Source organism: Caloenas nicobarica, chromosome Z (genome assembly GCF_036013445.1).
Source record: "Caloenas nicobarica isolate bCalNic1 chromosome Z, bCalNic1.hap1, whole genome shotgun sequence".
NCBI lineage: Eukaryota > Metazoa > Chordata > Aves > Columbiformes > Columbidae > Caloenas > Caloenas nicobarica.
Window position 1 is genome coordinate 86,965,331 of NC_088284.1, and position 20,888 is coordinate 86,986,218.

The 20,888-nt window shown below is 37.1% G+C and overlaps 1 protein-coding gene across 4 annotated transcripts in view; it reads left to right on the top strand.

Annotated features, from left to right (window-relative positions):
• Positions 1-20,888, top strand: part of CAMSAP2 (calmodulin regulated spectrin associated protein family member 2) — an 87,759-nt gene that overhangs the window by 32,205 nt on the left and 34,666 nt on the right. For 2 of the 4 annotated variants that reach the window (XM_065655555.1, XM_065655556.1), the window contains exons 3-5: positions 12,264-12,425; positions 13,053-13,136; positions 19,671-19,703. In XM_065655555.1, coding sequence (XP_065511627.1) covers positions 12,264-12,425; positions 13,053-13,136; positions 19,671-19,703 — 279 coding nt within the window. The remainder of the gene's footprint in view (positions 1-12,263; positions 12,426-13,052; positions 13,137-19,670; positions 19,704-20,888) is intronic. The other 2 variants (XM_065655557.1, XM_065655558.1) reach the window with 1 other exon arrangement.

A 20,888-nucleotide genomic window follows, 5' to 3' on the forward strand; every position in this document is an offset into this window, starting at 1 on the left:
GACCAGCGAATGTGCTGTGATATTTTTTCTTCAGTGAGAACTAAATACTAGCTTTTCTAATAGTGTCTCTTTCATCTTGTACTGTCACAATACTGATGGGTTTTTTTTATTTTTTGAAATGCTACCCCTGCCTATGCAGACAGACAACTCTTTAGGTTTGATAAAATTTTCCTTTGGGTATTAAGGTAATATAAGTTACAGATACTGCCCTCAAATTCTGATACAACAAACTTGAAGCCAGTGATTTAATTTGGTTTCTAAAATGTCCAGTAACATATCTTGCATGTAGTCCAGACAAGTTTCTCAATAATCATCCTTTCCCATTTAAGGATTATAGGATTACAGTGTTTGGATGCTTGGAAAGAAATAACAGATGTCGGTCAATTTATAATTTTAATGAGAAGGAGCTGTGGGGAAAAAAAACTCGAACAAACCACAAACCAACTTAAAACAGAGCAAAATAAGGCAGTTAGAAATTAAGAAAAAATCAGGAAACAACAGTTTCTACTTTTCTTTGATTTATTCAATCCCATTGAAAACAACATCAATGAAGTTCTTGCAGCAACACCTCTCCAGAGATTTTGGCCTGGCTTGATGTCATTCCTCTGCAGTCCTTACTGTTCACATCACCTTATTCTTCAGCTCTTCCAGACAAAACTGTCTTCAGATCCTGCAAATGTTCAACAGCCAAACTGCCCAGGAAAGATTTTTATTCTGTGGTCGTCACCTTTGACTGATGAAATGGTGTAGCTGATCAATCAAGCTGCCTGGCTCTGGCCAGGAGCTCTGAGCGCTTAAGCACTCTGTGCCCTGACCGTGGTGTTTGCCTGGGGCCCGCACCGATCCCTCGGTGGCAGTTTGTGACGCTGCTGATGGGACATCATGTTTAACAGGCTGTTGTTCTCTGAATTCATCATTTAAGGATAGCTATCGAACACTTTGCTTTCCTGTTGCTTCCCTCCCTTTGTCCGTCCTCTTCTTCCCAGCTAAAAGGTGATGTAATAGTTCAGCTATGGGGATCATTCCTTTTGCTGAAGCAAAGGTTTCATCGTGATGCGAAAGGCTTGTGTGGTTTCTGGACAGCGTGTACTGACATATCTTGTGCTTGTAGCAGAGGTTTCAAATAGTACTATTGGTATATGCTGTTGTTCTTGGAAGCATAGCAGATAGTTACTTACATTCTAGTAGTCACCATCTTAAGTCATTGAAGTGTGTTAATTTGAAAATGAAAGGAGATACCATTTTTTGTGTTTCTGTATTGTGTTTTTCTGTTTAGCTCTTTTCTCTGTTTTATTTATCACCCTGCTCTCTTATGCAGCTTGGCTTAGTTGGGAAGAAAAGGAGGGGTGATATTATGCCAAAGAAAATAGTTGTTTACTGCAATGTGAATAGGTTATTGCTGCAACTGAGACTAATGTTTTGAGAGCTAGTAATTATGCAACACCTCCTGGAATGACATTATGAACCAAAAGGGCATGAGGAATGAGAACATGGTAGTGTGTTTTATTGTTTTAATCTTTAAATAGACTTACAAACTGGCAGTTATTTTACTACCAAAGGGAGAAGAGAGACTCTTCCAATCCCTTTTTATGCCATAAAAATTCTTAGTTTTCCAACAGATATTTGTGAAGGATGAGAACAGGCATCATTTTACCTTGGCTGCCAGTTAACTGAGAAGTAGTCTCTAGTTTACAGCAGTCACCCGTTCCATTTTAATTCTTTGGCAAAGAACACTTTAGTGTTTTCTATGTGTAGACGACAAGCTAATTAGCCTTTTTATTTTTAAAAAGAAAGTTTTCTTGGAAGGAAGATGTACTTATTGAAGATGGCATCATATCTATATTTTTCACACCTTTACCAAAGTAACTTTTCTTAAAAGCTTTAGTAACTATTTCATTGACCTTCCCATTTTCGTGAAAAGCTGATAGAAAGACAATCCATTGCCTTACTGGTATGCTGCTCGAATTCCAGATTGTTTCTGAAGCGGAGTGATAGTTGACAACAGAAGTCGATGTTGTAGGTACCCTGTCCTCAGCAGAACCCTCTTCTGTCTGCCCGTCTGCTCCTGTCGATCTGCAGCAGTTCCTGACACAGACGGAGCCCCTATGGCCCTGTGCTTAGCAGAAACTTATAGTGATGGGGACTACAGCCAGATGTCCTGCAAAGATCTACAGCAGTGGATGAAGTGGACATCCCTGGGGGCAAGTAATCTATTCAAAAGGATTATTGGTACGGCAGGGTCTCTACAAAGGTACACAGATTGTACTCAGGTATATAATTAATACTTAAGAGCAGAGTTAGTTGGGAAGATGAAAAAAGAGATCATAAAGTTTACAGTAAAATAATTGTTCTATGCCCTTGTGTGCGTATGCACAAGTTTTTCTCTGAAGAAGCCCTATTTTGGAGGTTCAAGATCTGTCTTGAAGCTTGGTGTTTAGTCCAGATTAACCAAACATGTGGAAAGACTTTTGAACATATTTATCAAAACAACCGTAATGCTCCTTTTCCACTTCTGCTGTAACATCGCTGTGGACCACGTCCTTGTTCAGCAGCCTCTGTTGTGGCTGACCTGTCACAATCCTTTAATAAGTAGATGAAAAAGTGTTGGTCAGCTGTCTAATTTAGTAATGCTATTAGTCAACAGCTTGTCACTTATGAGATTTTACTACATTAACAGCCATAGAGGAACAGGTTTGTTGTGATCAGTATAATTTTCTGTGTCTATTTTAATTTCTTTAATGCTGCTGATAAGAGTTCATTTATGTAGGAGACTGGGGAATTTATTTTGACCTTGGCTGTTATTTTAGAAGAAAATGTTTGACAAGGTCAATTTCTTCCTCATGTCTTACTGTGCTGTGTTATGGTCTATAAATGTGATATTCCTATAAATCTTTGAGGAAAAGGACAAATTACTCCAATTCTTAATGTAATTGCCCTTACAATGAGTGTGGTGATCTTATTTTTCTGTCCTTCTTATGGTTAATAAAGAAGCAGCAGGGAAATTATCAGGAGCCTGTTCATATGCAAATACAGGAAGATTTCATGTTATGTTTTCATATAAAAATTGAAGCTAGCTTTCCTCTTCTTGAAGATAGTATATTGGAATGACCAGACATAATATTTTTATTCCTTTAGCCAATATTTTCAACAAGGAAAGCTAAGCCTAAGGAAGATCTCAGGGTTATCCTAAAAGTTTTTTGTACATTAGCGGTTTAAAAAAAAAAAATCACAGAAACACTTCCTACATTCTTGAACTGCAGCTTTATAAAAATATGGTGATATTTGACATGCGACAGAATGAAGTTGTCCTTAGGTCTTAGATGTTTGCATGTCAGAGGAATTACCTTCAACACTAAATTTTTTTGTTTTATCTAAGATGATAAAAGATACATGTTTCCCCAACATATAAGAATAATATGAATTTGGACCAAGAAGGCTGGTCACCTCCTGCTGGGAGGCACGTTTCCTAAGGAAACTGGGTAGGAGTTGAATCTTCCCCTGGAAGGCCAGGCCCAGAACTGCACAGATGCAGCCTCCTCACCATAGTGTTAGTAAATGAAACATTAAACAATGACATAGAAGGGTATACATTAAAAGAAGGGGAAAAAAAAAAAAGCATAATTATAAGGAGCCTGTTCAGATGAAAATGTAGGAATATTTTATATTGGCACTCCATGCAGAAATTCACGGTTATTTCTCCCTTTTGAAAGATAGCATCCTGTTTGTTTTCAACTTCTCACACAGTCTTGTAACACCTGAGGTTTTATGTGGTAGCCTGAATTATGCTGGATCAAAGTCTGCATCTTTTTACACGTTTATTGAAGGTATTCTGGATTTTTATTGCACTAGAGCAGCATGGCAACTTGTAGTGTTCAGCTGGGCTTCGGGTGAGTTACAGGTTTTTTAGCAGCAATCCTGGAATTTAGTTGGAGTTTTCCACCGATGATGTGGCCCAACTTTGCTTCTTTTTTGGCTCGAGAAATGAGGGTACCACCAACTTTGTCTCTCCTCTTGTAGGAGAGCGTGTTCTGTGTTTACCTTTATTTTAAAAAGTAAAAGCTTAATGCAAATATTGATTTTTGAGGGCTTAGTATTTGAAGCAAATGAGAGCTATGTAGTCTTTCTCTTCCTTTTAGTTTAGCCATCTATTTTCCATGAGGCTGGGATTTTGTACAGAGAAGGATACCAGCTAACTCTAACATGATAGAAGACATCAGATGGTTGCCCAAAGAGGTGGTAGATTCTCCTTCATTGTTGATACTAAAAATTTGACTGGAGAAGTCCTTGAGAAGCCTGAACTAGTTGGACCTGCTTTGAGAAGGGCATTGGTCTAAGTTTTTCTAGTTTTCTAAGTTCTTGTGGTCAAATATTGTTTGAGTTATTCTCCAGCAAATTGTAGAAAACTAGGAACTTCTCACATTCTGTCTCAAACTGAGACCCATCCTAAATTGCAATGAGTAATCAACCTTCCAATCTGTTGTGTCACAAACCAGTATATTGTATTATTCATCAGTGTAATTAAAGCATCATTTTTTCTCCTATACTCATTAGGACCATGCAGAAGAGCTCATTATTAGAATTAGTTCATCAGAACCCAAGGCCACTGGGCAGTAGAAAGAGATGTGCTAAATGTTGAGAGCTATGTAAACTATGTAAAATTTCATCCTCTGTATTACTTCAGGCAAAATATTAATTTATTATTGTTGTAACATGAAGTTGATGGTGTGACTTTTACCAGATGAGTCTTTCACATTCATTCTATGATTTAAACCTCATAAGGATTGTGAGATAAGGTGTGAGAGTAACTTAACTAGTTTCATATCAAGGAAAGGCAAAACAGAAGTGCAGCTTAGTCAGAAAGCATGTTGTATCAGTTACCCTCTGTTTTCTCCTCTGCTCTTAACTCCAAGAACGAGTACCCCAGCCCTCCATTTATTTTTATTTTGGGACCTCAGCTTCTTTTCCCTCTTGCCCTTTCTAAGTCCCTTTCTTACATCCTCACAGCACATCACACAAACCTGAACTTTTCACCCCCAATTCTGTAGCAAGCCAGCTTGTGTTGTCACGGCTCCTGAGTCTCCATGGGGAAGTGGAAGTTTTCCAGCACTCCCAGGACTGTGCTCCTCCAGCAGATGTTCTGAGAGGAACAGGCTTGGATACTCCTGGTGATCACTGCCTCTGGAAGAGTTATAGCTGAGCTGCCAGAGGAGTTAAATCACTGCTTTTAATGTCATTACTATGCAGGTATGAGTGAGTCAGGAAGAAGGAACTACTTTTTATTTATATATGGATATAGTTGGTTTATAACCAAAGCCCTGTTTCTCTTTTTCTCACTCCTGTATTCTTCAAAGACTGGTGGAGATTGTTGTGACAGAAGAAATTCAGAGGGTATTTTATATAATTATTCCTTCTTGGTTTAAGTGTCCAGAGCATAACAGCAAGGAGACCGTGCACATATGTAACAGAATATAAAGTTTTGTGAGGAATCTTTGTTTCTGGTTTATCTGGATGGGATTTGACAGTGTGAACTAGGAAAATCCTTAATTATCTGCAAAAACAAAATATTCTGGGAAATTTTGAGACTGGTGTTATTAATCAAAATATAACTACACATATATATAGTATAAATTTATTGTTTTCAGTTATCCTACGTTAATTTCTCGTTTTAGTTTAACCTATCCAACTACAAACGTTTCGGGTTTGAAACACAGAGTACTTGGTATAAAGGCACCAAAGTTCCTACATGGTTTTTACCATTAGGCACTTGATTCTTCCAGTAAATAGGACACAGGCAACTTCTGGAGTAATTGTTAAGTATATATTTTTTTAAAATCCAAGCAGGTAGTGTGAAACTATAAAATATGACAAAAATAATGTGACGAGCACCATTTGCTGGTTCTTGATTCCAGTGCATGTCATGCAGGTGTTTTGTTTCAGCGTGACCTGCAGTGGGGCAAGGTCTCACTTGGTTATGTGATTCAGAAAGAATTAGGGAATTTCTGTTAAGTATATAATTAGGATTGAGTTAATAGATCAAGTTATTAACTTCCCTAACAAGCATAATGAGGAAACCCTAGACAGAAGAATGTAGAAGTGCTATCAAAATGCTTAACTCGGCAAGTATCTGTACTTAACAAATCCTCTTTTGAGAAGCAAATTACATTTCCCATGTCAGATGTGTATAGCAGGTCAAACAATGATGTTTTATAAATATTCATGTAATTGATTACTAAATTTTGGAAGTTAACCAAATATAGAATGTTATAATAAATATTGGAAGTATAATAAAAACAATTCCTTCTACCTTGCAGAACCTGCTGGGATGTGTTTAGCATGACTCAGTAATGCCGGTTCTTGCTGGACAAGCATCTTATCAGAGTTGAGCGCTTGTTTTTCATGAAAATGCAGTGAGGAGGTAATTCAACGTGATTGTTCCATTGCAGGACAAGAATAACTAGACAACTGGGGTCATTTTAGAATTGTACTAGGCATAAGCACTGTGTGAGGCTAGAAAAGAATTAGGTCCAGAAATCATCAAACAGAACAGAACTGACTAGTTCAGACTGCTCCATTTTGTTGATCAAAATCTTTTTAAAATGTTGCTTCCTTTGTGATGTCAGACTTGTCTTCATTTTACTATATGAATGCTGGTGAAATGAAGCAATAGCTTTGAAGTTTTTAAGAGTTACTGGCTCCACTCATTAATTTTTTCCTCATCTCCTGCAGTATGAAGCCTTGGCCTGCACTTTCCCTGAGCTGGAATTCTGCAATTTTCCAATCTTACTTGGGATTTGGAATTTAGGTGGTATCTCATCAAGCTAGCAGATTCATTTGAGACTTGGATTACCTAGGGGGAGGGTCTTTGGGAACGGGTACCCGCGGGCCGCAGTAGTTATAAATTCAGTGACTGTTTTTGTAAGAGTGATCTGTCTATAGTTGTATTCTCTTTCTTGCTTTGTTTCATTCTAGTTATCTTTGCTCTGGCTTGATAACAGTCTGTGGTAAGGAAATGTAATGTTAATTTAAGAACTGGTATATACTGGCAGAACATTAATAGGAATTTCAGTTTTAGTTTAAGAAAGGTTACTTACAGTTAGCGTTAACAGATCAATTATTTTTAGGAATACAAATACGTATTCTTTATCTTAGTGTTTGCTCGTATGTACTCTGTACTGTTAACTGAAGCAGCTGTATCAAGGTACTGATTCTTACTATACTGCAAGAAATATCTGGATCTGAAACCTCTGTTTTCAGCAGGTAGAAACAGTTGGTTATATGCACTGCTATGGATACAAAGGTGATGTACGTATTCTCCCAAGTAATTGTAGAGAGCTGATCAGTGCCATGCACAAATGCCTAATCCAGTGTAGGCAAAATCTCTAGGGAATTTAGCTAGAAATATATGTGTTTATTTTGCAAGAACCACCATATGAAGACTCTTTTTTTTTTTTTTTTTTTTTCCTTTCAAATATGATCAAATTCCTTCACAAAATTCTTGCCAAAAAAATTCTTGAAGCACAACCAGCTTTCGTAAGTACAGGAGTACATGTTCCTGTTTCCAAAAGCCGTATCCCGGCTAAGATCAAATCTCTTCTCCAAAGCATAGCAAGACCAGGGGACTTCATTTTATTGAAAGACTCAAGGGAAGACTCTATTTATGTGTGAGGATAGCAATTAGATACTGTTTTCTTTCTGCCCCTTCCTTCGAGTACCGTAGTGGGAATTGGTTCTGTCTATGATTTTCCTAAAGGAGCGGGCCAAAAGAGAACTCCAGTCTTTGATATTGCTGAATTGAATATGAGAAACCTCCTTAGTAGTGAAGTAGTAATGTGAGAGCTGTCTATAATATGTGGTATTTATGCCTAAGTACCTGCGTGTACAGTATCATATACACCTTTTGCGTAGGACACCTCTTAATGAGGTTGGTTGTGACCTGGAGGTGGAGCAGGCTCTGTAATCAGAGATGGGGCAGGCAGAGAAGGCATTAGCAGTCATACTCAGAATAGGTTTTCTTCTGCAGTTCTGTAAGCTTCTTTACTAGTTAGTTTCTGCTCTGCAATGTAGGTTCCACAGCTTTATTTTTCTACTGCTAAATAGTTTAGTAAGAACCTTATTTACAGAGACTATAAAGATTATTGAGTTAAAACTCTTGTTTTCTGTGTGGGGTGTAGCTGGGCAAGACAAAACCACATTTGTGTCTTAGAAAACACCGCTAAGAATCCAGCATTTTGAGTTTGTTTGGGGTTTTTTAATATATATTTTTGTAGTGTGCCATATAAGACTTCAGTACTTTGCACCATTGAAGTGAAATGATCAAAAAATTAAAAGTTTTTTAAATTGACTGAAGCCAAATCTCTGCATAAAAAAAGTTTTGTGATAAAACCGTATTTCTTCATGTGTTGTTCACTGCTGGCTGTGTTGATCATGATTTGTTTGTTTAATATTTCTCTAATGGTTTTCTGTTGCACTCTGTGTAATTTAATATGTTGCTGATGTTTAGAAATTTTTTTTTAAAGAGGCTTTTTTAAAATAAGTGTCCTTATTCAAATACGCCTTGCGGCAGTTCTGGATGTCGGTTGTATGTGACGGCATGAAATCCTGCCAGGGTTTTTATGCTGTGTGTCAAAATGCTGACACAGTGGAGGAAATAGCAGCGTTTAGAGTCCCATCTCTGTGTACCTGTCAGCAGCTCCCGGGAGTTCCCTCAGACATTGTATTCCAGGGCTGGCCAGAGGAAGGAGTCATTGCCGAGCACCTGATCCTGGTTTCTGCCCAGCTCAGAATGGGATCAGTATTTCTTCCTCATGTATGAAATGTTGCTTTCTTGTGTCATAATTCAGTCGTAATTGTGCATCTGACCAGTAAAAGTGATCTCTCCCTCTGGTGTTTTTAGGTGTACCTGAAATATGCTGTTCAGTGAGAGATGTACAAAAAATGGAACTTGATTTACTATCAGTAGAACTCTTAAATTTTTTTTTTGAGAACTTCAGCAGTTATGCTGAGAAACTCTATCTTGAACAGTAGGATACTACTTTTGTGGTGCAGTGTTTAATTTAATCTTCTTGAGTGTAGTAAATTAAAAGATGTAAAAGATTATAGCTTGTGTGACTCCTTCCCGAATAAGTAGAAGAAAAGCAGTACAGCTATATGTGGAATTAAATAGTTTTCTTCTTCTGTACCTCCAAAAAAACCCACCCTAAAACAAAATCACCATTATTTTAGATGTAAGTTATCTTATGTACTTATTTGGTTGCTTGCAATTTTCTGGGGGAAAGGTCCATAGATGTTAATCGTTTTAAATATTTTTATTAGTAAATAAATTATTTCTAAAATAAAGTTCAATTTTGCTAACTAGGAAAAATGGCAGTTTTCTAGTTTGTTTCTCAGGATAATAGATGCAAGTTGACTCCAATTCTTATTTTTACTATTTACTATTTTTAAAAAATCTCCTTTTGAGCGTCCTGGCTGGACTATAAAGAAAGTAACTTGGAGTCACTTTTGAGACTCTGAAGATTGTCGTATTTGATAGCTTTTACAAAATAGTCATGGCATGGATCCAGTCAGTGTGGGTAAAAGTTTATTACACTTGATTTTGATAGTACAGAGTATTATCCAAGGTTATCCTGCTCATTGTTCCCTCTGTTTGCTTAAGTAGTTTGCAGTTCATTAATAATTTGCTACAAACAGTGAAAACGTGACTCAGGTAGCTAGTTGCAAATAATTTGATTTTCTTAATGTACTTATAATGTATTGAGCATGTTGGTCGTTCTAGCAACACTCCAGTGGCTTTCTCTCTGCATTGGCAATCCACTTCCTAGGCATGATCAACTTTTACAAAGAAGTTGGTGATCCTGCTTGGGAGGTGAAGGCTACGGAATTCCCCCTCGAGAGTTGCCGATGTTTGCTCTTGCAGGCCAGCCTCAGAGCAGGGGCACAGAGCCAGTGCACTGGTGGATCAGCAGCTGCGGCAGACGGTTCTGCTCCCAGACCTGCTCTGAGTGCGCTAGGCTGTCAGAGCTCAGCAGGCAGGGCATGGAACCCGTCCTCCTGTGCAGCAGCAGCCCCAGCAGCTCTGGGGCAGCAGGGGTGACTCTAAGCACAGCTCTACTGGTAGCATCTGTATCAGGCTGCTCTTACGTGCACCTCTTACAAACAAATCCAGCATTTTCTTGCTATTTTAATATCTCCGTTTCATTTTCTGGAGAGGTTCTGGAAATGGCACATGGTTTTAACCCAGGTGCCATTGAGGCTAGACAACAAAGATACAGCAAGGAAAGACCATGAGAGCAACGACCCCTGGATGTCAGAGACAATCCAAGTCTTCCCTCCTTCCTTCCCGTTTGGCACTTGCTAAACTGCCCTTCTGCAACCGGAGCTGGACACTCCGCAGAGCCGCATGGCTGTGTATGGCCGACCCAGGTTCTGCAATCCCTCACGAGCTTTTGGGACTTCACAGGTAGTTAATGTGGTGCTATATCTGAACCCCTCTTCGCTGCATTGCTGCACCAATGAAGCACTCTTCTGTATCTACATATAGAATTGCTGTATTACACGCTGGAGTGCAGGTTCCATAGGTGGCTGGTCATGGGTAATACTGTCTTTTCCTTCTTACATACTTCGAGTGGCAAGAATTCAGTTCCCCGGCTCTTTGCTTCATTTGCACCCAAGAGCTTCTGTCATTAGTTGTCTACTAAAGGTCTGTAAATAAATTCCTAAGGCAGATGAATACGGTGGAAGGAGTTTATTGTGAGTCAATGTGGTGGCAGGCAGGGGTGAAGGGCGCTGGTTCCTGCCCGGCTGCGCTGCTGGTGCTGGAGCGCGGCTGGGCTGCGCGGCACACGGAGCTCTCGGCTCACATCCAGGGCCCAAAGGGAGTAAGCTCACCCCAGGAAGGCTGGCTCTCGGGGACAGTTTCGTGAATGTCTTCAGTAGATAAAGTATAGTTTGCTGCTTTTTTTTTTTTTTTTTTTTTTTTTTTGGTCAAAGCAACTTAACTGCATTTTGAAAAAGGGTGTGTGCTGCTGACTGCTTCTGATGCCAGTGTCATCACCTTCAGCCGTGATACTAACACTAAGGGCAGCACAAATTCTGACGCTGTTCGTCTTTTTCCCACTGGGAATTCTGCAGTCAATGATGTGCAAGTACTACATTAGCTCTAATGGTTAGACAGAGTATTGCTCTGTGACTCATGTTCACTGCTGTTGCCATGGCTGTTACAGCTACCTTTGAGATGTTTATATGGATATTTTTTTATAGAACTGGAGTGATGGTGTTAACAAGTGCTTGGGATTTTTGTTTGCATCATGAGCTGTGTATAAAGGTGATGTTTTTAAAAATACTGTCTTAAGAAATTGTTCAGGTTCATGGGAAATGTTGCTTAATGCTTAGAAAGCTGTTGCTGTTCTTATCATGAAGCAGAAACAAATCTGTTCAGCTGTAGGCACTGCCTCTACAAACCACCATGTCTTTATTATTCAGTCAGAACAATATAATGTAAATCCTGGTTGTCGTCATCCTCTTTTTGTTGTTGTTTTTAATTATTACAAACTGTGAAATAGCCATTGTCTTTCAATACATAATGACACTAGGAGAAACATACCTCTTGTTTTAACAGAAGCTGTATGTCATTTACCAGTATATGCTTATTTTAAACCTAGGTGTGCATATGTAGCTGCATCTGCATAAGATAATTAGTTTACTAGAAGAGAAGTATTTTCTTTTATGTTGTTTTTTTCCTTAAAGTTAGTATTATTGTGTCTTCTTCCTGGGCTATGAATTTAAAAATAAATAAATTTCCATTTATGAATGTGGCATTTCCATGGTGATGAAGGTTGTTTACCTGGCATTCTCAGCTTTTATTTCCAGTACAAATAACATTGATCAGGCAGGGGTTTTTGTTTTCACTAGGGCGACAAATTTAGAAGATCTCTTTAGCTCTGTAAAAAGTGATGTAATGTTTGAATCATTAAAACTGCTTATTCTTTCTATTTCCAGTTCTTTATTCTTTGGTGTTAATTTTCTTACATGAGCTATTTTAATTTGCAAGAACCATTTTTTAAAATGAATGTCCCCATGCTTTTTATTGTGTTCTCCAATCTGTTACGTGTGTTTGTCTTTCATTCAAAAACTGACAACTAGACAGAAAACGTGTAGCACTTACAGTTTTGGTGTTTGCATATGTGTGACTAAGTTCAGAAGCAATACTTAGGAAAGTGATTTTTTTGATTTGCAGACTAATTAGGTATTGCTGCTTCTGTTTGTAGAGTGCTCACTTGGCCATGATTGATACTCTCATGATGGCATATACTGTAGAGATGATCAGCGTGGAGAAAGTGATTGCGTGCACTCAGCAGTATTCATCCTTCTTCCAAGCTACAGATCTGCCGTATGACATTGAGGATGCTGTCATGTTCTGGATAAACAAGGTACGAGTACTGGAAAAGCAAGCTGTGATTTTCTATGACTCAATTAGAGATAAGAGGGTGGGTTATGTATGTATATCAAGACGGTGTCTGATACAGACTGTTCCTGCATCTGCTGTGGATGGATAATAAAAAGCAAAGTTTGCATGTTATGTGAACCTAATAAGTAGGAAGTCTAAATAAAATACTGTAATATAAATTACATATGACACCTTAGCAGTCACTGTCATGTTGAGATGCCATGACAGCTGCTCAAGGCTCACTGTTTTTGTTTTGTGTAACTTATAATGATTTAAAACCAAGGTATTCTGTTTGTATTTGAATACATCTTGCTTGAAGTGCTCTACCTTCATTGCTTAATCAAATCAAGTAACCAGGACGCACTGTTAATTGAATGTGATCGAGCATAGTAAGGGGCAGGTTAGTTTGCACAACATAAAGTTAATAGCTAGTGACTCCAGACTGCATCTGAAACATTGACATTTCCTGATTATGCCTCAGGGCTGTAGTCTCAAATATTTGTTGAATCTTTTCAGTTAACTTGGTGGTAGTGATTTATAGACCTTTTGGAAACATAATTTCTGATATTTTTCTTGGAACAGACCACTGAATAAACTGTTTTGTCTCTAGGTCAATGAACATTTGAAAGACATAATGGAACAGGAACAAAAACTGAAAGAGCATCACAGTGCAGAATCTGCAGGAGGTCAAAAGGTAGGTCTAGGAGTTAAAATATTTTCAACAAGAATAAGCATATATCTGTAAACAAAAGCTACTTGCATATAATATGTATAGGTAAATATACATTTGCAAAAATTGAACTTTTAAGTGCTTGTTAAAGAAAGCAAACTTTTAGTATTCAGTCATTTTGTTATTAGTTTTATTGTTTCCATGAAAATATCCATTTAAATGTAACACTAATAGAGTTGTACTTTTTATTCCCAGTTGTCCCTTTAGACAAATAAATCTTCAATAGAAGGGAAATATCTGTTATGTTAGTTCTAAGGAATTTATCAAGATTAATTCAAATTAATTAAAAATGTAGTCAGATCTGATGTGGAAAAGACCCATATTTTTTGTTCATGGTTTCAAATGTTTTTTTTCCATGTGATTCACATGCATCTCAAAAGAGAAATCTTTCGGTGGCATCATGGGAAGCATGCTCTGGCTATGATCCAGAATACTGGTTAATTACAGGTTTTGTAATGTATGCAATAAAAACATACCATGGTTTGATTCCCTTTCCTAACAGGATTTTTTCCCTTTTGTTTGTAGAGCTCAGTTAATTAAACAGCATTATACCCATAAAATATGGAAGGGTAGCATGCAGTTCTGGAGTATGTAAAATTGCTCGCTTCAGAATGAGCTAATTTATCCCATTGTGATATAATTCTTATTAGGGGATTGATAATCGGTTTGAACACCCTTCAGTCACCTTCTGCTTGAAAGCAGAGCAGGTTTCTGAGCTGCCGCAGGGCTGTGATCCTGTTTCCCTTCCCGCTCGCTTCTCCTGTCAGCAGCTTTCTCCTCTTAGTGCTGCTCCCAAGGAGTCGCGGGTCACCTGCCTACATCCCAAGTTCTGCTTCAAGAAGCATGAGTGCTGTGAATGCTCTTGGCCTTGTGGTTTCTTTTTAAATATAAGGAATGATGAGGGCTAATTAGTAAGTATGTGACTCAGCAAAAAGAAGTGTTGGTTTTTTGTTGTTGTGTTTTGGGGTTTTTTTTAAACAACAGCAGTGTGCCCCTGATGCATATGCCCTGATATGGAAAATTTAACCTGTGTTCAGTTGTGATAGTGACATAGAAGTCTGCAGAATAAGATGTCCTTTGACAAGGCCATTTCTCAAATGTAGGTAAAACCAAGTAAACAGGCGACAGGGAGATAACTTATGATCCTCTGTCCTCTAGTGGTCTTTCTTATTCCCAAAAATAATAGTAGGAAGTTTTATGTGGTTTTAGGTCACTTTGAAAGATGAGAATAGCTTCTAAAATCCAAAGTACATTAGAGTATTAATATGGTAAACAAAAATATATCAAAGAGAACATTATTGTCAGAGCAGTGCCATAAAATTATCTGTATTTGCAAAAATTCTATAATGTTTATTTTCACTTACATTATAGTTTGCATCTTATATAGGAAATAGCAAGCTAAAATGTTTAGTTTATAACATATCTTTAATGTCAGCATTCTTGAATCAACTGTTGAAAGACTTATATAGTCTAAGTCTAATCCCATAAATGGACCCAGTGGAATAAAACATTTCCATAAAAATGCTACATGCACTTGTGGTAGTTTTCATATGAGTTGTGAAGCTGTAACTCAATCAGAGCCTTGTTCTGTTGGCCAATGTACAAATGCATCTGCAAAATAGCAAAATCATGCTACAGCTGCCATATAATGGAAAAAAAAAAAGTAATTAAGGCCTTCTCTTTTATGCACTGAATTTTAGATACTAATATCCTAAATACATGTAACATTATTTGCCTCAGTGTGGGATTCGGCTGCATAAACCTTGTCATCTAAGGTATTCTGTGCTAGGGGGTTGTGATAGCTCAAATCCCAGCATGAGCAAAACCTGAGGCTCTGGTTGACCCCTAGATGTCTCTTCTGACAGAAAAGTTATGGCGAATTATGGTTTTTAAAAAAAGGCTATTAGGAAGTTAGGCATCCTTCACGTTAAAGTACATGAGAGAAATGAGGATAAAATTACTTGGATGAGTCAAAATATCTTTTGTACATTAAAGTTTCAGTGAATACAATGATAAAATGGAATCTGCTGCTAGAAAATAAGTCTAGAATATTAAATATTCAGGCAACTCTATTTTGAAGTATTTAAGGAATTTGAATTACTGATCTTTTTGTTTTGCATGCAGGAAGACAGCAACAGACTTGCAACTCATTCAGATTATTTAACTCCAGGTTTTCTTTGAGAAATGCTGGTCTATTCAACAGATGGCTAATTTACTACTCTGAAATATCAGCCTTCTTTTGTCATATGCTTCACAGTATTTCCCAAGTTTTCACTTACTTTTGCTGAAGCTAATGGTGATTGCACCATAGAGTTGACTGAGATGTAGAAACGCATCAAACAACGTAACTAAAACCTGGGTTTCTGAACTGCAGATCATACTGCATGCCAGCTTTCCAGAGAAAACTGGAATCCAGATCCACTGGATGGATCAATTGCGGAGTTTCTAACAGGAATTCCTGTAAAATTATGGTGTGGCTGCTGTCAGGTATCTCCTAGTGTTTATTGCAGATATCCAGATGTTTTACTGTGATGATCTCCATGTTTCATCGGTCTATGCATTCCTCTTTCTGTGGCACAGAATCAGTGACACGTCATTACTCTATGGCATTGACCCTGCCTCATATATCTGAAAGCTATGAAATAACTGTAGCTAAATTTCTATACCAGATTTGGGTATTGCAGAAATATGTATACAGTTTTTTATCTGAAGACTGATTAGTGTGATTTTTCTTGGGGGTGGTTTTTTTGTTGTTTTGGTTTTTATTTCACGCTATACCTGGGTTTAGTTATTAGTATCAGTAGATTTTCTTAAATTAAATAAAAAGGTGGGAGGATCCAATTCTGCCTTTGTATTAACTAAAGTAATATTATTACATGGTTTTCCATTTTTATGGAAAATCTACATTATATTTATATTACGTATAGCATTTTCTATGCTTGTGTTACAGTTTAAGCTTAATTCTCAATATCTGAATTTGGTTGTGTTATTTAATTTCTTTGTTTTTAAACTCCTAACTGCTGCTTCTGTTTGTTTTTTAAACTTAATATGAAGGGAAACTGGAATGTTTCATTGTGTCTCTTTTCCATCTTCCACCATCCTTTTCAGGTTGGAGTTCTGGTTTGTAACTTATGTTCTCCCATGTTACCAACATAGTTACAAGTTCAAAAGGTGATGACTCCGTTTTAAAATTTAAGAAATTCTGCAGTCTCCCTTGTGCTCTAGCCAAACACCGTTGAATATTTAAGTTTCAGAGTTTCTAAAGTGTGGTCAGATTTCGAACCTGAACTAAATATAAATTAAGAATGTCTCTTCTGCTGATCTGGAGAGATGGCCAAACAAACATGGGAACAGCTCGTTATAGTCATTAGGGAAAGCTTTGCTTTGGTTTTGATTTCTGGCCAAGCAGCAGCAAAGTCATGTAACTCAAAGGTAAAACAAAGTTACTGAGTAGAATTTTTAATTATTTTATAATTTCCTACTGTGATAAACTCATTTATCAGTTGTGAAAATTAATTCAGCATAATCCTTAAGTCTGCCAAATTAACGCCTTACTATCTTTACAAATCCACAGTGAACCTTTTAGCAATAAACAGTAAGCCTCTACATTCCTAAAAATTGTAAGCATCATATACACAGTTCAATAAATGATGAAACTGATAAGACCTACCTATTTTCTATTTCTGGATAAAACCAGTATTAACAGGTTATGAGATTGCCTTTTCATTTTTTCTCCTTCACTTTCTTCTGCTGCAAGCTTCCTGTAGAAGATAAGAAAGGAAGGAGTATGTATGATTTTTAGTTCCAGGTAGTTCTCAGTGGATCTTGATCAGCCGGTGATTTGTGGTAACCTCGTCTTTTTCTGGTAGAGTCTCTGCATCTTCTTTCAGAACTGGATTTCAAGTGTAGTAGTGAATAGCTTTGATTTTTTCAGGCTTCCATTGAATAGTATGTGGTGAACGTATGGTTGCACTGGTTAAACCACTGATTTTCAATGTAGTCAAAGCTCTCTTAAAGTTATTTTTCCATCTGCTTTTGTGATTTGGACTAAATCAGTCTTAACGGATTATAGGCGAATCAACGCAAATCCTATGAGAGAAACAAATGTAGGAGTATTCATCCGAAGACCTGGATTGTGTAAAAGTTTCTTAAAATTAGTTTAAACAGTGCAACTTCTGTGTGAAGGTAAAACACTAACGCCATAGTTCCACTTTCAATTTAATGTGTCATAAATCCACACTGCTAGCAAAAGCTAACCTGCCAAGAAGAAAAGTTTGCAGCAGGATCAGATCCTTGATCCAATTAATGCAATTAATGCACAGCTGCATGAACACAAATGATGGTTCAAGGAAGACAGCAGAAACAAATATTTAATGAAGAGATTACTACAATTTTTTAGCACTGTAGGACGAATTTATACTGAATTAAATTTATTGTAGTCATGTGTAAAACCTTTTGTTAGGGGGATTAAACAAATCTTGAAAACTGTAAGCCCTCAACTTGAGGGACTGTTCTGTTCTTTTTGTTTTGTCATTGTTTTTCTTTGGTTTGTGGTTGGGTTTTTTTGGTGGTGGTTTGCTTTTAAACATTAGGAGAAGTCAGTCAGGATTCTCTGCTCAGTTTTATAGTGACAGATTTTTACTAAGTCTCTGAGTAAAAAGGGTCGACTCCTGTTGATACAAAGCACCAATGCAACAACTATCACAAAGTGTCATTTATAAATCTTAGTTTGTTTGTATTTCAACTTGATTATCTTCAGTCTTTCAGCTTCCTGAAGTATAGTAATAGTTGTTCCAACCGTAGTTTCAGCCAAGTGGACAAATAAAAATATATAGATTGGATTGCTCATTTTGAGTTCAGTTTGTGCTGTTACAGAGCTGGTCTTTGAAACCGAAACAAATGTGTGCTTTTTTCCAAATACTACTTCAGCCTATTGTTGAGGAGATATTGACGGACCTTCTGAGTCAAAGTCTAAATTACACTTTGCCTCGATAAAGAATGTTCCTATCAGTGTTAAGTAGAAAGGCAGCCCAGGTCTGATCCCAGTCCATTTACCTAAAACCTTGCTTTATGATGTCATTTAGAATTCCTGATTGCAGTTGAAAATTAAGATAATTTGTTTTCAAATTCATGGACTTTTCCATACATTGGCTACATTTCAATAAAGTGAAGTGAAACTGAACCCTATGGCAAGTGCGTTAGTTGGGGTGGCCACACATGAATGTGCATATTGTGGTTCATTTCTTCAGAGTACCTTTGGGATTCTTCACTGCAGCAGTCCAGTTAGATGCAGGAGAAGAATGTTGAGAATAGTCATGTTACTAATGCACACCTTTTTGTCTACATTTTATGTACTTTTTTATATTAAAGCTTTTTTTCATTACTACAGTTATTTTAAGGGTTTTATAGAAGCACATTGTTTTAACAACTACATAAAAAAATAAGTTTCCATAGCAGTTTTTTCCATAGTCGTTTTAAAACTACAATTACACCATTTCCAGAAAACATTTCATTTAAAAAAAAAAAAAAAATCTTATCTTGCACTTCAGCAATTGATTTGATATTTTTATTTTTTAAAAAACTTCTACAGTGAGATCAATAGAGTGGTGAAGTTTTTTGTGCATATTTATAATACTGCTACACGATGGGGTTTTTTTCTTAATAACAGAAGTACTAGCATATAGAAAAATTCACTGACTTCATTGTGCTTAGGATTAAGCTTTTAGGTCAAATTTTATATTTGTAGAACTTTTAATTTATAACTTGGTGGTGTATTTTTTGATCACACGTGAGTTTAGAATTTTACGTATCAATTCTGATCATTTCTCTGCCAGTAGCCAAAACTCCATCTACATTTCAGGTCATTGCACATCATGCAGCTGATGCTAGTGTGATTTGTCATTGCAAAAATATAACTGCCTGCACTTCTGGTTGTTCTGAAAACTGTCAAATAATTGTTTAAAAGTGTCATTAAATGTTATAAACATAACTGTTTGGCTTGAAGTAACTAATGCAAACTTCACTGCGATTGGTTGTACTGTACTACAGTGTGTTTATACCCTTTTTCATTGCTTTAGCTTCTCTGCTTCCCCATATGTGCTGCTGGAGTTCATTTTGATGCTTGTGATATCATGACTTCAAGTGTCAAATGAATTCTTCAGTCAAGTTGCATATGTAGGGTACAATTAGATGTGTGAAAGCATCAAGTAAAACTGCATTGATCTGACAATCTTATCTGTTCATGTGGGAGAACTATAATGTTGATCTACAAAGACTGTAGACATACTTCTCCAGTGTTATTGCTGCTAATTAGCTTAATACGCAGAGGTTACAGTGCACTAATCTTACCATTAAATTATAATTCACTGTTATACAAAACTGAGAATGTTAAAGAGACTTGCTTTATAAAAGTAATTTATGAAATCTGATAAATTGTTCCTTTTTTTTTTTTTCTTTGCTTTTTGCTTTTATTCTTTTTTCCTACTGCTTCCTCTGAAGTCTCCTAGCAAATGGTTTTGGAAACTGGTTCCTGTAAGTTTGCCCAACTGCTTCACTTTGATCAAATAGCTTATTTTGGGAATGGCTTTGTCCATGTCATGCTGGTCTAATCATTCATTTCATTTATTTCCACAAGATAATTTTATAAAAGGTTGCTCTACAAAGGTGTGCATAATACAGAAGCTTATTTTACAAGGTAATCTGTGCAAAATAAACATAAGGTACGGTGCTGGATAAGGAATTACTTTTCAAGTAGTCAGGTTCTCTCTGGGTTTGTGTAAGGCAGTGCTTTCCTCTGTCATATAGTAATCCACCCCCGAAATGCATTCAGATTGTTTATTCTACAACAGGTTTTGCTGGGAACAACACAGTCAGCTGTTCGGGTGCATGCAGAATTGTGTACTTCTGGTTGGAATACCAAACTAATTCTGATCTGTCTTTCATCTCAGGATTACCAAATAACTGATCTAGCAGTCACTTGGATATTTGTTGTCACAACTAGTAAAAGATTGTTCATACATTGCAAAGAGAATGAAAAAATAACAAGGCAGTTGTACATATGTAATAGAAATTACTTGGTGTCTGTAAAACCAGTGTAAAAGTACTGTCTTCAGCAGACTAATCGGTATTCAAATTCCTAACAGTTTATGCTGTATGGGCCATTTCTCTATAATGCTATCTATTACAGTTGTGACACAAATAAAGTGCTCTTCACAGTATGGTCCTCTAATTTTGTTTTGGAATTAAGATAGCATAAGTAAATGGAGGGAATAATGCAAAAAATGGACTGTCCGTGGTCAGAAATTTAAACACATTTTATTTTTTGTCTCATTTCCACAAAATAAGGTAGCTACTCCAAAGCAGTTTCAGAATGTTCTTGTTCTATTTTTGCCCAAAGTGTTAGCTTACTAATGATTCTCTTCCATTGCATGGAAATGATACTCAAATATAAAATATTCAATCTGTTGCAAAGCTAACTCCAATTTGCCTGCCAGGTGTCCATAAACACCTTGAACTAGGGGTGTTTATGTTGCTTTGAGTTTGTCCGTTCAGTAGTGATGGAGGTGAAACCCAAGGGTTGCTGATAATGAAGGCAGAGGCACAGGCTGCTCTGACAGTTCAACCTGTCTTCTCATCTCTTCCCTTTACGTAGAGCAAGGGTTTCGCAGGGAGACAGATATTCTGGAGCATACAGGCAGCTGAAAACTTAATCCGAGA